The sequence below is a fragment of the Natator depressus genome, chromosome 1 (genome assembly GCF_965152275.1).
Source record: "Natator depressus isolate rNatDep1 chromosome 1, rNatDep2.hap1, whole genome shotgun sequence".
In the NCBI taxonomy this organism is placed as follows: Eukaryota; Metazoa; Chordata; order Testudines; family Cheloniidae; genus Natator; species Natator depressus.
Genome location: NC_134234.1, coordinates 231,892,212 through 231,909,793, shown reverse-complemented (window position 1 = coordinate 231,909,793; position 17,582 = coordinate 231,892,212). Strand labels below are relative to the sequence as shown.

General features: G+C 42.7%; 1 protein-coding gene across 4 annotated transcripts in view; it reads left to right on the top strand.

Moving 5' to 3' along the window:
- Nucleotides 1–13,800, top strand: part of BCAT1 (branched chain amino acid transaminase 1) — a 101,866-nt gene extending 88,066 nt beyond the window's left edge. For all 4 annotated transcript variants that reach the window (XM_074937852.1, XM_074937828.1, XM_074937836.1 and 1 more), the window contains one exon: nt 5,816–13,800. In XM_074937852.1, the coding sequence (XP_074793953.1) occupies nt 5,816–5,857 (42 nt within the window). In that variant the 3' untranslated portion in view covers nt 5,858–13,800. The remainder of the gene's footprint in view (nt 1–5,815) is intronic.
- Nucleotides 13,801–17,582: the final 3,782 nt, after the last annotated feature.

Here is a 17,582-nt window from a genome sequence, read left to right as displayed (position 1 = left end):
ATTGGCCAGTAACTGCTATCTTGTAGGCTCAATGTCTTTCTGATCATTCAGCCACTACTTGTTCCCAAAGCAGTTCCTCCTCTAGTGGCTTGTTGTATGTTAAGAGGGATCTACCATTTGGCACTTTTATTTGCTCTCAATATCTAGAGAGGCATGTTTTACATCTGTCAGTGCATAAAGACTGTCAGTAGCATTCTGGACATCCTCAAGAAGCGGAGCACCAGTGTCCTCCTTGATTTATTTAGATGTCTTCTCTTTCTCCTGTAGGGGGTGGTGAATGATATATGACCTCAGCATGGATAGAATAGCTGTTACCTTGACAGGTTGCAAGTCACTTTGTTTGAGAGCTAACATTCTCTCCTGCTTACTATGGCAGTAACTCTTTGGCATTCTTCTCATAGTATTTCTTCTGATCTGGGTTGCTATAGTTATTTCATAACTGCCCCAGAGTTAATGGTCTGTGGCTTAAGAAGCACATTAGATGTTGCCACTAAGGTTTTTATCCTCCCGCCGGTGAGCTGCTGAACGGGTGATCCTAATAAAACATTGTGAGATGTGTTGCAATATCCATACTAAATATGGATCCCTTGAAGCTATCAGGGCTTTTATACTAAATTTTTAATTACTCTTCTGCAAATCTTTAGTAAGGGCTTCACCTGGTGTGCATGAACTGATACAGCCATCAAATAATTGTCAGATTGAGTCATTCATTAATTGTGGCCCATTGTCTGCTATTGACTCACCTGGAATCCCCTGGCTAACATACTGAGATTTACAATGTGATACTCAATGTGTTGTACAATAGAGTAGTTAAAAATAAAATAAAATGACTAGCATTCCACTAACCCTTCATTTTTTAAATCAAGTAGTGTGCACCAGCCTTGGACTAGGGACAGTCGGGCAACTTTGGTAGTTTCAGTAGTTCTTTTGGATTCTTGTTCTTCTATTTATTGCAGGTTTCACACATGCATACTATCATATAGATTCTGTCCCAGCTGCTTTTCACCACCCTGCTGACACAAAGCGGCTAGAAAGTTGTTGAATCTGTGCCCTGCTGGATTCCCCCTCTGTGACAGAAATCTCAGATGGCACAGATCCACCATTGTGGGTCCTAGGCTTGTCTCCAGTTCCCTCATGGACACCATCCAGGGTAGTCTCTACACCTTTTCAAAACAAAGTATTGTTTGATCACAACAGGAGCATAAGAAGGCAAAAAGGGTTTTCAACACAACAAACAGCCTATATGCACGCCTGTCTTACCTAAAGCTTAGGTAGGCCTCGCTTATCCGGACACCCCACCACTGGGGTGGGGAGACAGTTTGCACACCTGCAGTCTCTGCATCCCTGTCACCTGAGCTTCAGGGACTCAGGTTTTTATCCATTACAAAATTTTGTTTATTTTTTGCCTGGGTTTCCCCTCTCCTCTGCCAAGGCAAGGGTGTCAAACCCAGCATGGTCTGAGATAAACTTCAGAGGCAATTAACACCTGCTTTGTCCCTTGAAGTATTGGTGGCTATCAGGTGGGCTTCTCCATTTTCCTGTTTACCTGCAAACTAACCCATGCTAAAAATAACCCTTAATAATCATATAGCAAACAACACAATAATAATCAAAGTGGCAGATGGAACACATGATGCTGATAAACTATCACAGGCAGCTCCCATTTCACGGGGATCATTTACATTCTGATTCCCCCTCAAAAAAATCTCCCCATTTAATTTCAGTGGAATACAGTACTGTTTGCTGTGCTCTGCTAAGCAGCTTCCACATTCCACCATGGAGGTGTGGAGCATTTCTGTGTTAGAGGAAATGATTCCCATATATTTGTATTTAGCATGTAAAGGGCTTGTGTGTTCTTCTGCATAAAGATGCTGTATGAATTAGGCCCATTTGTCATAGTGGTCTCTATATAAGGAGCTGGACTGAGACTACTAATTCATTTTGTGTATGCCAACTGACAGTGATTAGATGATAGGGACTTTCAGTTCCAACGATGAGTGCTGCATTTGAACCAGTAACCTAGAGGTGAATCGCTCCATATCCAATTACTAATCACCGCTGGCATCCAGTTCCCTTGTATGCAATACATGCTAGTTTAACATTTTCAGATTTCTTTGATTATTTTGCACCCAGATCTGTTTTCCTGCCATTTACTGTTTTTTGTAATCCACAATCCTCCCTGTGCAACAGGATTTACTTGGATTTGAACAGCTGTTCAGTGGGAAGTAGCACTAGAATGACTAATTAGAACTCTGTGGGCAGAACTGATTACATTTCTCATGGCAGTAGCAAGAGACGGGAACACTGCAATATGCGTTTACACTTGTGTCACTGAAAGGAAATTGTGATCACTAAAGATCCATAGAGAGTTTAGATGAAATAATTTACTCTGTGTATAGCACTGGTGTGGTTATGAATGCATCAATCACAGAATACCGTGTTCTTTAACAGCTTGAGTTAGAGGATTTAAAGATCAGGTTCTCTCTGAGAATTGCACTGCCTCTGAAATGCCAATCAATGCTGGCAATCTTCTTCCCTAAATAAAAAGCCCTGAATGTTTTGGCTAATATGGCCAGTGGTCCCAAATATTGTAGATTATTTATGGCTTTCTTCATGATGATTTGTATTTTTAAGGAGGATGCAGTGAAAGCTTGTTTATTTTTAAAGTGTAGATCAGAAAGCAATTTGGATGGGATAGGTGAACAGTTTCAGGTGAAATTATTATTTGTATTAGGGTAGAATTTAAAGGACATGATCAATATCAGGGCCCCATTTTGCTAGGCACTGTACAAATATATAATAGTAAGAGACAGTCCTGCTACTCTAAATAGGCAAGCCTGAGAAAATAGTGGTAGAGAGGGTTGGCTAGAGGCGGAAGTATTGTTATCCCCATTTTACAGATCAGAACTTGAGGAGCAGAGATTGAGTGATTTGCCCAGGTTACACAGGAAGTCTGTGGCCAATCCAGAAATAGAATCTCATCTACTTAGTCCCAATATAGTGTCTTAACTGCACAACCATCCTTCCTTTCTAAAATCTGAGAATGAACGCAAACCTTTGGCAAAAAAAATGAATCCATACTGACCCTTTCAGGGAATTTATGGGAGTCTGGATTGTGATTTCAGTTTTATGCACCTCTGCATTTCTTGGTTCTGAACAGGGTGAGACACTGAAGTCTGAGTGAGGCTGTTCTTACAAAAAGAAGCAGGAGGTACTGGAAGTCTCACAAGAGAGCTTGTTTTCACGAGATATCCTGCCCATTTTTGCAGGTTCTGGAGGTTCAGATAAATTCCCAAGTTTTTTGAGTTTCACTCAGTTACTTGACAGGTGAATTAATAGCAGTAGTTATCCTAATTAGCAGAGTAAACGTCAGCATAAAGAACTCACCTCTTTTAATGGAAACTGCTGATGCAGCCTCTGCTCAGTACAGCTTGGGTGGATGTGAAGGGAGACAGGAGCCTTTATGGTGCCTCATTGCCCAGTGCTTGAGCCAGGCCAATTTCTAGTGTGAATCAGAGGAGCCACACAGCTGCTGTGACTTATACCAACTGCCTAGGACCCCCAAGGGGCTGTTCCAATAGTAAAGGATCACCAGGGTTAGAGCCAACTCCCTTTTCTCCCGTCATGCCCTCTACATTACAGCGTCTCTTTGCTACCCAGGGATTAGCCCATGCTGGGGGAATCCTGCACTGTTTGGTTAAACTGGCATTGTGGTTGCTTTGCAATGCCAGGGAAGCATGAAGCACCCATGGTAGGGAAAAGGAACTGGCCTGTAAATTTCATGAATGGAACCCTGCTTTTTGAGCATGGTGTAACACATTCTGTCAGCTGCACTGCAAATCTCTATCCAGTGATAGCAGAATTAGCAACAAGGAGAAGAAATATCCCCAAGGACTGTTAGAAGACATTGTGGTGTTGTGTTGTACCAAGAGCTGTTCAGCCACTAGCCTTCAAAGACAGCACTCCCAAATGCTGTTTCTTCAAGTGAACACAGTAACAAGCCAAGAGCTTTTCCTCTTCTTGGGAATTCGTCTTTTAGATTGCTCTTCTGCCCTAAGGTTTTTCTCATATGGTCTCCATGCTTCCACACTCCATTTCAGTGTGTATACTGGGCTACTAAAGATATATAGGCTGCAGGGCTTTCCGTATGCAGCTGGCCCTCAGCTCTCTGTCATCTTAGTCTGACCCACAGGTGAAGTCTAGAGATAATCTGACTCAAAAGCACTGGACTGGGATTCAGGAGATCTGGGTTCCATTCCTGGGTCTGCCACAGTTCCCTGTATGACTTTGGGCAAGTTATTTCATTACTATGCTGCCTCTTCTATCTGTAAAGCAAGGATACTAATTCCCTGGTTTGTCTGTCTATTTAGATTGTAGACTCCTCACGGCAAGGACTGTCTCATACTGTGTATACGTACAGCACCTAGCACAGTGGGACTTGATGTCAGGGCTTTTAGGTGCTATTGTAATATAAGTAATAATTGAGTAGACATGTCTGATATTTGAGATTAGACTTTACCTCCACCTGCCCCTTAACCACAATCCCACATCTCTATTTCCCATTTCCCTACTCTTACCGCTGTTTCTCTCACTGTAACAGGGCTTTACCTTCACCTTCGTGGTACACGTGACTCGCTAGTCAAAAGCCAAAGTCCTCACCTTCCAAAGATAAACAAAAGTCCAAACCCAAAACAATGTTCAGCCCTCCTGGGCTCGAATAGTCTTTTTCTTGGCCCTTCCCAGGGCTGATTTGTATAGCAATAGTCCTTTGTCCACCCAGGTCCGCCCTGGTCTCCCTCAGTGTTTATGTAGAAGTTGAAAGGTAACTTCCTTCCACCCTCTCTGGCCAGACAGTCACAAATGGCCCTTCCAGCCCACCCTGGACCCTGAACAATTCCTTGTCCCATTGTTGCAGAGAGTTTCCATGCCCTCTCTCAGGAGGATCCAGTGCTCCATCTACTACTAACCTGTGTCCACATATAATTTACCTAAAGGAATGAGCTGTGTCTGATTACAGGGTTTGTGACAGAGAGCCTTAGAACTGTTTACCTTCAGTTTAAGATCAAATGCAGTGTCAGTGTAATAGCTAACTGTCCTCTGCCCTGGGACTGTCTTGAAGAGACAGATGGTAGGTCTTTTTCATCCCTGCCTTCTGTAACCCTGTTTATTACACAGTGAGAGCAGACTCATTCTTCATCCACAGTAGATCTGTTTTATTTGGTTTACTATGTTGGTGTAACATCTTCTCTAATTTTACTCTATGGTATTTGTGGTTAGATTTATTTCAGGTTTAATAAAAAAAGATGTAATAAAAAGCTACTTTTTAAAAAAAGGGAAAATAGACACATTTGCATACTGGGGCCTGAGCAGGAGCTGCACATGTGAGCAGATTAGTAAAATGGCCACAGGGAATAGTTGCGGAACTTTTAACACAGGTTGTATTAAATGCATAGACACCTCCATCAAAGCAGGACTGGTCTGCTTTATGTCATCTCACAGGAGAGTATCTTCACCCCTTCACAGCCTACTCACGTAGAGATGGATAAAGTGTCAAACTGCCTTCAGCTTTGTTTAAAACACAGACTGAAGCTAAGGAATAAAACCACAAATAATCTGTTTTATGGGGGGCAGCTATGGCAGTGGAAAGGAGCTTTGAAGTGGGTGTAAGTTATAATTACTCCTCCCTACAGGTCCCTTTACCCTGTCAGAGTGTTGGAAAAGGGCCTTAGAGTTAACAAGAATCAGGTCCTGGGAAAATTTTGTTGGTGCAGAGTTACCTTTATTTCCTGAAATATGTTCTTTGTTTTTGTTTCAGTATGGAAGAGAAGACAGCGAATGGACACTCCTGGTGTCATGAATGCAGAGTGGCGGGGATCAGACCTTCCATACTCTACCCGACAGGCCAAACTGTTACACCAGAACAATCGCCGATTCTCTGTAGCTGCCTGTTTAGAGCTGTGCGTAGGGTAGTCAGTGTTCTCCCTTTCCTCCCCAGGGTGATTGTTTCCACATACCAGGGAATGTGAACACAATCATTATGATTTCTACCATAGTCTTGCTAATAGAAGCCTATCTTCTTGTTAGAGGTGCTAGATGTAAGCAATAGAACTGTCCCAACTGTTTTCTTGGTGCCTCCTTGTGTCTTATGTACAGTCGAAAAACTTGTCAAATACTCTTCAACTGCTCTTCAGTGTAAGCCACGGTGTTTTTTCAACTGCCACCACTACCGGAGCAGACTGCCATATAAAAAAAGTTGCCCATTACTTCGGAGAACAGTTACTATCCTTTAGTCCTATTTCATTTGCATCCTCAGGCAATGGATTATGTTTTTCTCTGTTACTCCACTTATGTGGGAGGTTCTTCGCTGCATTCCCAAAGCCCTGAGGAGCCTCTGTTTTTTATTCTGCCAACATCATACCCTCACCTTTTAGGCCCCATGTCAGAGCAACCGCTTCTTTAGAATGGTGATGAATTGGTGGGAAATCCCTTCAGAGCCCGGCAACAGCACTCCTAAATCAGCTTACAAGAGCTAGTAGTGATCTTTCCCCACCCAAGGCTTTACAGTGCTCCCTGGCCTGGCTGGCCCACTTGTTTCTTAATATGATCTTTCTATTTTTCTGAAGAGGCCATGGCTTTCCAGTATGGGTTCTCCTACATCTTCCCCTGCTTGCCAGTGGAAAGTGCTCAGTGCAGGAGAACAGAGGGATTTCGTTCACCCTTTGTCATTCTGCATTACCATGTTCCCTTACCTCTTCATACACCACTTGACTCATGATACACTCTCTTGTTGCTATTTGGAAGCAGATACAGAGCTGTTAGCTCGCAATTAGGAAAATTAATAACTTCTGCACCTTTTCTTTAATCCTTAAATATGCCACCATCCATATAAGCTTTCTCATCTATGCGCACACGTTTCTCAACTAGTTTTAAGATGTCTCTTGCCAAAAAGGAACTACAGTATTCTGTAGCAATACTCCAAAATGCTAGGGGCCTGCTTCTTCTGTTACTCTGGCATAGAACTGATGTAACTTCATAGCTGTCAATGGAGTTACACCTGCATAAAATCAGATCCTACATTTTACACTAGCCATGCAGCAGTATTTTGGGAACTAACTAGTATTTTTTTAATAAGGGGGGAAGAGTTTGTCTCCCACACTTTCTAACAGACCCCACCTCTAACTAGCAATTGCTAACACAATGTAAAATATACTAAGCATCATCTCTAATGGGCAGCCCCCTGTCTTAAGCCACCACTTAAAATTATCCACAGGGGTTTCTTGTACAATATTTGGTCAAACATTAACCCTCAGTCTCTACTAGGCCATCATTTTCTGCTGTTCCCATGAGTGGTGAGTTCGACACATCTTTCTGTAGTCTCTTCTGATACCTTATTGAAGAACAGTTGAAGGCTACCAGTGACAATTGTTCAGAGTGAGTTGTTGGACAGTGTTCTATTTAGAATATACCTACAAGCACAAAATGCTATTTCATTTATGGTAGCAGTAGGACTGTGTATCTCTTCTACTCACAATTTGAATCTGTACTGTGCTCTGTTCTCTGTTCAGTTTCTTGCGATGTATCACAGGCCACTGTTAGTTTGTTTGTTTGTTTGTTTGTTTTTATTCATCTACTGGAAAAATTAACATGGGGGATACATTGAGATATGATGTGGAGTAAAAGCGTTTTTCCAACAAGGCAAGTACCACAACTGGAGTGCCTTTGACTGGAGTGTGTGTCATAGAACTCATACAAGGTTACGTCATGAGTGAGACTAAATGGCTTCCTATTACTGGACTGTAACCTGTTCCCTCACGTTTAGCTTAGATAATTGTCTTTGATAGCAAAAGTCTAGGTGGTTCGGTTTAACGAGGTGCCTGGGGAATTGGATGTGCTACTCCCATACTTGAGATATCAATAGTATTAACAGAAGTTGCAAATCAAATTCCCCATGGACAGTGCTGTCAGTAGTCTACTCACAAGTCAGAGTGAAGAAATGAAGACCAGTTACAATGATTGATTTAGAGTGGTTGACTCCTTAAAGAGGTGAGTGAAACCGTTCTTAAATCAGACTACAATAATTTTAAGTGGGGCTCGACATTGGCCTGTACTTGGGGTGGTCTACACTGACTTTTGGGGAGACCTGAGCTAGACCTCCTGTCTTACCTCTTCACCTCTTGTACTGCTGAAGACCTCAAAAGTGCAAGGGCTAACAGAGGACAAAATTGGAAGGTGCACAAAAATATGAGCTATTTCCTAGAGAAAAAATGAAACCATGTGGAGCACTCCCAGTCAGCTGGTGTCACCTCTGTGAATACTTTTGCTCCCTCTTAATGAATTCAAACAGCCTTGATTATTTTCATTCAGGCTCTGGGTGAATAGGTTCCAGGTTTTAAACATTATATACTAAATAAACCAGCAGAGTATTTTGATCTTGCATGACAATCCTGTGTGGAAATACATAGCCTGTGTTCTGCATCTGTATTATTTTATCCTTTTATCATAAAATTCCAAGAAATAACATTTGTAAATAACAGTGAGCACTTGAGAGATACTGTGTTCTCCTTATTTTAGCCCATAAAGTTTAGGAAGGAACCATGCTATTCCCTGAGCTGATAGATTGTAAAAGAACATCTGCACATCTCTTTTCCATGAGCGCTATTTGTTTAATTGTAGCAGATTAACATAGAAAGGCTATGGTACATCATAACTAGGCAATTATCCATTCTTCATCACTTAGTTATGGTTACACTAATTGATCATTTAAGAAATAAGATAGTCTAACATTAGGAACATTTGAGGCTGTTCAGAAAAGATCAACAAATTAATAATTGTGTGATATTTGCATAATTGGCTGCAATTATTTAATGTTTAATTGGGTTGATCAAATGCGATTCAGCCTCTCACATGTGTATGCTTTACAAACAGTGGTACTTTAAAATGATAATGATGAACTATAATTTTTGCAAGTTCTTTCTTTCCCTCACTTCATTCTTTGATTATTATTTTCAGCCTTGAGCGTGTTCCTAATTTTCAGTTTAGTTTCAGCTATTCTTCTGTTGGAAAAAAGTCCTAAAAATGAGATCCCATTTCAGAGGTCCACAAAAACTAGTGTTTTATACAAACCTTGAGGATGCAGGAATTGTGGAATTAGCAGCTGTCACTGCATTGCCATATTCGTAATAGCAGTTCAGGGTAAATACACCCAGGGGTAACAATTATTTATTCTGGTGAGAACTCTGGCAAAGGATCCTCAGGGTAGAAAGTCCATCCAGAGGAGGTTGTGGCAGCACAAAGCAAATGTAATTTCCTTGCCCGGGGAGTTAGGAGGGCAGCAAGGACCAAAAAATGGGAGATATTGGCCAGGGGGGCGTGGCCATTGGATGTTCTCACTCAATATAATCTTCAACAGCGACCATGAGAAGGATTTCCAGAAAACCCCAGCCATAAGCTAAGTCTGCCCACATCCCGTAGCAGAAATCCCTGAGGGACTGCATTGGCAATACCACCTGCCCTTTTTCTGGATGAATCACCACTGGAGTGCTGGGAGATATAATTGAACCTTCCCTGCCTAAGTGCTGGTGATTCTCTTGTCCTTATTTTATATTACACCTGGAGAATGGTAATCTGAAAAATAGGGCATTTGAAAGGTAAGGGTTCAGCATGTGCTGGTGGGAATGGACACACAATAGGGTGTGTCCACACTTCAAGTTAGAGGTGCGATTCCCAGATTGAGGAGACATACCCACGCTAGCACTGATAGAGCTAGCATGCTAAAAACAGAGTGTAAGCCGCGATGGTGGGAGCAGCAGGAGGGGCTAGCCATCCAAACAGAGGCCCAGGGTCTTAGAAGGGATTGTACACAGGGAACCTAGCTCCTTAAACTACTGCAGCTACGCGTCTATTTTTAGCATGCTAGCTCAGAATTAGTGTGGGTATGTCTCATTGAGCTGGGAGTCGCACCTTCAGCTTGATGTGCAGACATACCGATATGTGAACCATCCCTCGTGTCCAAGCAACTAGTAGTGGGCAAGGCAGAAGGGGCAAGAGTTGAGAGCTATTTCACAGACCCATCACCAGTGGGGAAGGAGAGGAGGGACTCTTGTCCAGTGTTATCTATAGAGCAACCTATGTAATCTCCTCAAATCACTTAGCCCCTTTACTTTGCTTCAGTATGTAACAATGCAACGTCCTAGAGCAAATGTTGCAATGCCCTGTCAGAGCATGACACAGTGATTGATCTTCCCGGCCCCGCTCAGACTCCTTTCACCTTTTCATGACCCTGCATATAGTGCACAGAGGAGACAGGCCCAGTAATGAGAGAAAAGCAGCATGCAGGTGGGTGTACTTGTATCACAGTGTAGGTCTATGCTGCAATAAAAAAACTACAGCAAGTCTCAGAGCTGGGGCCAACTGAGTTGGGCATGTGCTCCAGGGCTAAAAATAGCAGTGCAGATGATTGGACGGGAGCCTGAGACCCTCCCCTGTCACCAGGTTACAGAGCCCAAGCTGTAGCCGAAACCCAAACTTCTATACTGCTGTTTTTAGCTGAAAACGCAAGCCCCATGAGCCGAAGTCAGCTGACCCAGGCTCTGAGATTCGTTGCTGTGGGTCTTTTATTGCAGCGTAGGCACACCGGCATTCCAGATACCTAAAACAGGGATAATACTGAAGACCTACCCAGAGATGGGGTGGGTTCTCCATCACTTGGAATCTTTAAATCAAGATTGGAGATGTCTTTCTAGAAAATATGCTGTAGCTCTGCCAGAGGTTATGGACTTGATGCAGAGTTTACTGGATGAGCTACAGCCTATGCTGTGTAGGAGGTCAGACTAGATGATCATAACCATTCTTTTTGGCCTTAAAAATCTGTTTGTAAAAAGTTTGTATTTATAGCTCCCCTGGGCAGTCAGTGTCTGTGCTTTCAGTCATCGCCTGGGTCTTTCTCCCCCTCACCTATTTTGCAAGTAGTGTTGGCACAGGTAGGTGCCAGCTTTTTCCTTTCCCTGGGTGCTCAACCCCTGCTTAGGGCACAGGCCCTACCCCCACTCCACCCCTTCCCCCACACCTCTGCCCCTTCCTGCCCCCTCCCCTGTATATGCCCAGTGCCTGCTCCTCTCCCCCCTGCGCTTCCTGCATGCCGCAGAACAGCTGCTCACAGGAGGCACTGGGAGGGCAGGGGAGGAGTAGATTGGCGGAGCTGCCTGCAGGCGGGAGATTCTGAAGGGAGGAGGAGAAGTTAATCGGCAGGGCTGCCAGTGGGTGGGAGGCACTGGGGGGAGGGAAGAACTGGCTGCTGGTGAGTGTTAAGCACCTGCTAATATTTTTCCGTGGGTACTCCGTGGGGCTAAATTTTAGCACAGTCAGTAACTCATATTAATGGGGCCTTTGCAGTTAATTCCCTATGATGCTGGAAAGGCAATTTCTTTGGCGCTGAAACAGATTTCTGGTCAAGGAGTGTGGAAGTCATTAAAGAGCAGCAGAATGAGAAAAAAGGGATGGGCTTTTATCTGCACAATACATTTTATTGCAGGTGTTTCATTCATCCCAGTCTGGAAACCTCTTCTTCCAAAATATTTTTATTAAAACTTTTAAATCTGTATTTCCTTACAGATGGTCAGCCTCTAGACAAGAATGTGCAGGGCATTCCATTAATTCAAATTCTATTAAATATAATGAACAAAAACATCTTTAGTCTAAAGTCTAAGTCTGGACTCTCATGGCCTTCATGAAATGCAAAATATACCTCTGAATTCTGATTTCTTTCCATGTATCTAACCAAATTATAACTGAAAACCGAGTAGGCTATTAATACCTGGAGCATAACACAAAACCCTAGCCAAAAACTTTTTACCCTGAGTTCTTTGATCCCATTTGCAAAATGGGCCACATATTAGAAAGGATGGGAGTTTGAGCAAAGGCTGAGGAGCCACATACTCCAGAGTTTCAGTTCTGGCTCTGACATTAACTCTGCAATCATGGGCAAGTCATCTAGCCTCTTTTTGACTCCACTTGCCCACCTGCAAAATGGAAATAGTGCAACCTAACTGACTGGTGGTGTGATCTCAATATTTTTGGCTTGGGGGGCATGGGAGAAATCTTAAAAAGTCTGCCCTGTTATGAGCACAGAAGCTGGGAGCTAGGAAGACATTTCCTCATATAGGAAGGTTATCCCGTAACTGCATTCATAAAGGAACACGAGTATTAGAATCGTCCTACCTATTCCTTTATTAAACATGGTGTTTATTAGCCTAGGTTCCAATATATTTTTCCCTGACCAGGATGGAAAAATCTGACAACTGTATTAGCCAAACCATGCTGTAGGTGTCCCCGGTTGCACAGATGGGGACTTGATTGTCCATTGTCCTTGTGCAGTCATTTACACCAGTGCAAAGTAGGTGGAAAAATGCTACCAAATCAGACAGGTCATGCTTTTTGGTCTGTGGCACAATTGCAAAAGTCATTTCTCAGACACAAAAAAACCCAGAAAACCCTCTGTCCCCATGGGCTAGAGAACCATGCCAGTACCTTACTAGCACCAATCATGTTGAAACACTCTGCTGGTGCCAGTGTGGATAGACCCATGTGACTCTCCTTTAATCTAAAGGAAGACCTGTGTTGAAATACACAAAATAAATCCCCCCACCAAAAAAAGAAAGGATAGAAAGAATCAATGTTTTGGGGGACATATTTATTCTGGGTTTGCTCATTTAAAAAATTGTGATTTTAAAAACCAGACACTATCAGTCACTTTTTACCTGAATTATTAAGGCCAAGATATTAAAATTGGGCCCTAACAGTCAATGGGAGCTGCTGGGTGCTAAGCACTTATGAAAATTTGGCCATTTTTTCAGGAGTCCAGATAAAGATTCGGGAGTCTAACTTTAGGTTTTGGAAGTTATGTTGCCTAAATGTTTAGAATTGCTGGCTGGGTGAGGTTATTATAAGAAAAGAGACTAAGACTTTGAAGAAGAAAGTAACTATGATTTACAAATGCCTGTACAATTCTTTGTAATAACCCCCATGGGGAATCACTTATGTTAATGACCAACTATGTCTTTGGAAAAATATTAAGTAAAATATGTTCTCTTTCCATCCATACAATAGTTAGTCCTCTTGGTACATTTAAGTCTGTTTTAGAACTTGATCCTGCCAGGTGCTTAGCAGTGGACTTAAGTGGGAGCTGATGGTGCTCAGCAGCTATCGGAGGTACTTGCCATCCAGCAGGATCAGACACACTGAAGGCGTCATCAGATCTATTACGTCTGGCGTAATTGTAAAAGTGATTGAGATAAGAAAAGAGGAGCCTCTGATAACTTTCTGTACAGGAATATTTACAAACTTTTGGTTTTCTTTTTAAAATATACATGGATTTAAAAATAATTTGGTTTAATTTTTTTTTTAAATTCCCCAACAACCCCAAACCCACCCATAATCTTTAAGAAGTGTCCAGAAGAAAAGCAAGCAATGGCTGTGACACTTTCTTAGGGTACCCAGGACTCTGAGTCACACTGTTACCCTGCTGCATCCAGCATGAGGAAGTCTGTCTTATGGTAGCTGGCTCTCAGCTCCCTGTCACTGCCAGCCCTTCAGCCACTCAAACACTCTACTCTGGGCTCTGCTGGCCTTTACTTTGCCTTGCAGGTTAACAATAGGTACATCCCCAGTCCCTGAGCCACTCCAAAAGCATCCCCCTGATAGTGTCCAGCCCCTGTCACGGGACGCTCTGTAATTACGAGGGTTGCAACTCCCAAGGGAATAGAACACAAGTACCAGCTTATTTGATTCAACTGAGTACAAGCTCCAATCCAAGAGCACAGCACTGTAATCTATTAATACTCAAAACAAATACAGATTTATTAATAAAAGTAGAGATTTAAGAGATAGCGAGGAACGGTAATAAGAGCCAAAGGTTACAAATAAAAGTATAACACACGTCCGCTAGATTAAAACTTAACTGTAGCAAGCTATACTCCTTTGTCTAAAATAGTCTCTCACCTCAGCTTTTTCTGCAGAGTTGCTGGTTTCAGTCAAGCCAGGATCCAAAACATTCATGAATCACACACCCCTCCCCCTCCCCTCCACCAAGGGTGTTCCTCAGTGAAGTGGATAACATAGGGGTCCTTTTTCCTTTCTCTTATACCTCAAAGTTGGTCTTTGCCCTCCTGAGACAAGACAACCCCCGGTGGTTCTAGTCTTTGGTGTCACCCCATGTTGATGTTACATCCTCGAGTTTATTTAGAATACGAATGTAGCTCCTATTGTGTTTGGCTTCCAATGATTTTCAGTCAATACTAAGTGCTAGTGGGAGGTGCCAGGGTAAAGCCTTCTGTCCCCAGGACAGGTACAGCAAGGGCAGTGACAGAATAACCTTCTCCTGCAGTGCTCCACCACAGTACGTCAATCATGTTCTGGGGTCCGCATAGTATTTCTAGGCCCATTCGGCTCTGAGAACAAGACTGTCAATTAGTGCCAAATGTTGGAGTGATGATTTACGATGTGACCCGCTATTTGGGAAAGTGCTGATCACAAGCTGAAGTGCTCAAAGTTATGCACATGCTTTCCTGAATCGGAGCCTGACACCTTAACTGAGGCCAGCAACTCACTTCATATAGGCCACCAAACAGAGTCAGGTGCTAGAGTCAAGCCAACCCTCAAAGAGGAAAGGTTCCATATCTTTTCAAATCCCACGCCCACAAAACCTTTCTGTCATCTAACATGCCAGCAGCTGGCGAGGGCTCATGATAAGGGGAGAATTAGATAATTGTTAACTATGGTCATCCCTTAATTTAAGACGGTGCCAAGAAATTAATCTCTTTCCTCTCCAGCCTTCACCTCCTAGTGGGATTGCCTGGGCTGCTGCCGTATAAATTGACTGGATATTGAAGGGTCTTTATCATGATGATCAGTAATATGGGTTTAATATGAAACTATATTAAAGCATTTTCATTAGCGTGGTAAGTTTGGGTCGATGAATGCCTCAATCGAATCAGTTTCTGAATTGGTTATTAATGTACGATAGAAATAGGTGGAATTCTGGCGTTTTAAGTCGGAGAAATTGTCAACTTAAACAGGGAGAAATAAACCCCTCTGAAGAGTCTCTGCTTTCATAAATGTTCAAGTTAACAGGATATTTTACCAAGAGCCAAGCATATAAAAGTATTAAGGGAACAGATGTGTGGGGGGAAAATATTGGGTAAAGGAAACTCTACCTCATCCTTCTTTAAAGGTTTCATAGAAGCACAATTAAACACTCCTCATGGCATTGTTATACACAAACCATCTGGCACGAAAGAAACACTTTATATTTGTATGTCTAAACTTCCTGTTATAACTGTATTTTGCTGGCAATAGAAGCAGTCTATATCGTTTGCAGTTTCCTCATCAGATCTGTAATTATGCAGTGTTTCTGGTTTCAATAAAGGGATTTAATGGCCCCCTGTCTGTGGCATGTTATGAAATCTGCACTGTCAAGTACATCTAATATGGCATAATTACCACATGTATGTATAAAATTTAATCGTGAAAGCTGAATTTAAACAAAATATTTTACCAAATTAGACCAATGGGAACACCCACAGTGCTGAGGAGCGAATTGTGTCGTAAAAAGCCTAAATTCTGGTTGTGCCCTCAGTTACCCATTGAAGTGAAGGGGCATGACATCCAAGGAAATGGGTGAAGAATTGGGCCCTAAGAATATCAGACATGCATCGTTCTAGCCAAACCTGGATGCAGAGATACTTATGTCATTCAAGTAGAACCTGTTGGGCAAATGAAGCAGTTAAACTGACTGGCTGCTAACCACATTGTCAGGAAACAGCTTTTAACAGCACATCAGAACTTTGCAGCAGTGATTAAAGGAAGCCATTATTATCAGGAAAAAGAAAAGGAGTACTTGTGGCACCTTAGAGACTAACCAATTTATTTGAGCATAAGCTTTCGTGAGCTACAGCTCACTTCATCGGATGCATACTGTGGAAAATACAGAAGATGTTTTTTACACACAGACCATGAAAAAATATATGTTTATCACTACAAAAGGTTTTCTCTCCCCCCACCCCACTCTCCTGCTGGTAATAACTTATCTAAAGTGATCACTCTCCTTACAATGTGTATGATAATCAAGGTGGGCCATTTCCAGCACAAATCCAGGTTTTCTCCCCTCCCCCCATCCCCCCCCCCCAAACCCACTCTGCTGTTGGTAATAGCTTATCTAAAGTGATCACTCTCCTTACAATGTGTATGATAATCAAGGTGGGTCATTTCCAGCACAAATCCAGGTTTTCTCCCCCCCTCCACCCCATCACTCTCCTGTTGGTAATAGCTTATCTAAAGTGATCACTCTCCTTACAATGTGTATGATAATCAAGGTGGGCCATGTCCAGCACAAATCCAGGGTTTAAGAAGAACGTCTGAGGAACATTGGGGGGTGGGGGGAGAGGGAGGAATAAACAAGGGGAAATAGGTTACTTTTTATAATGAATCAACCACTCCCAGTCTCTATTCAAGCCTAAGTTAATTGTATCCAATTTGCAAATTAATTCCAATTCAACAGTCTCTCTTTGGAGTTTGTTTCTGAAGTTTTTCTGTTGTAATATCGCAACTTTCATGTCTGTAATCGCGATAATGTCACGGCTAACCTGGTGGCTGAACTTTGTGACTTTGTCCTTACCCATAACTATTTTACATTTGGGGACAATGTATACTTTCAAATCAGTGGCACTGCTATGGGTACCCGCATGGCCCCACAATATGCCAACATTTTTATGGCTGACTTAGAACAACGCTTCCTCAGCTCTCGTCCCCTAACGCCCCTACTCTACTTGCGCTATATTGATGACATTTTCATCATCTGGACCCATGGAAAAGAAGCTCTTGAAGAATTTCACCATGATTTCAACAATTTCCATCCCACCATCAACCTCAGCCTGGTCCAGTCCACACAAGAAATCCACTTCCTGGACACTACAGTGCTAATAAACGATGGTCACATAAACACCACCCTATACCGGAAACCTACTGACCGCTATTCCTACCTACATGCCTCCAGCTTTCACCCTGACCACACCACACGATCCATTGTCTACAGCCAAGCTCTGTGACACAACCACATTTGCTCCAACCCCTCAGACAGAGACAAACACCTACAAGATCTCTATCAAGCATTCTTACAACTACAATACCCACCTGCAGAAGTGAAGAAACAGATTGATAGAGCCAGAAGAGTTCCCAGAAGTCACCTACTACAGGACAGGCCTAACAAAGAAAATAACAGAACGCCACTAGCCGTCACCTTCAGCCCCCAACTAAAACCCCTCCAATGCATTATCAAGGCTCTACAACCTATCCTGAAGGACGACCCAACACTCTCACAAATCTTGGGAGACAGGCCAGTCCTTGCCTACAGACAGCCCCCCAACCTGAAGCAAATACTCACCAGCAACTACATACCACACAACAGAACCACTAACCCAGGAACCTATCCTTGCAACAAAGCCCGTTGCCAACTGTGCCCACATATCTATTCAGGGGACACCATCACAGGGCCTAATAACATCAGCCACACTATCAGAGGCTCGTTCACC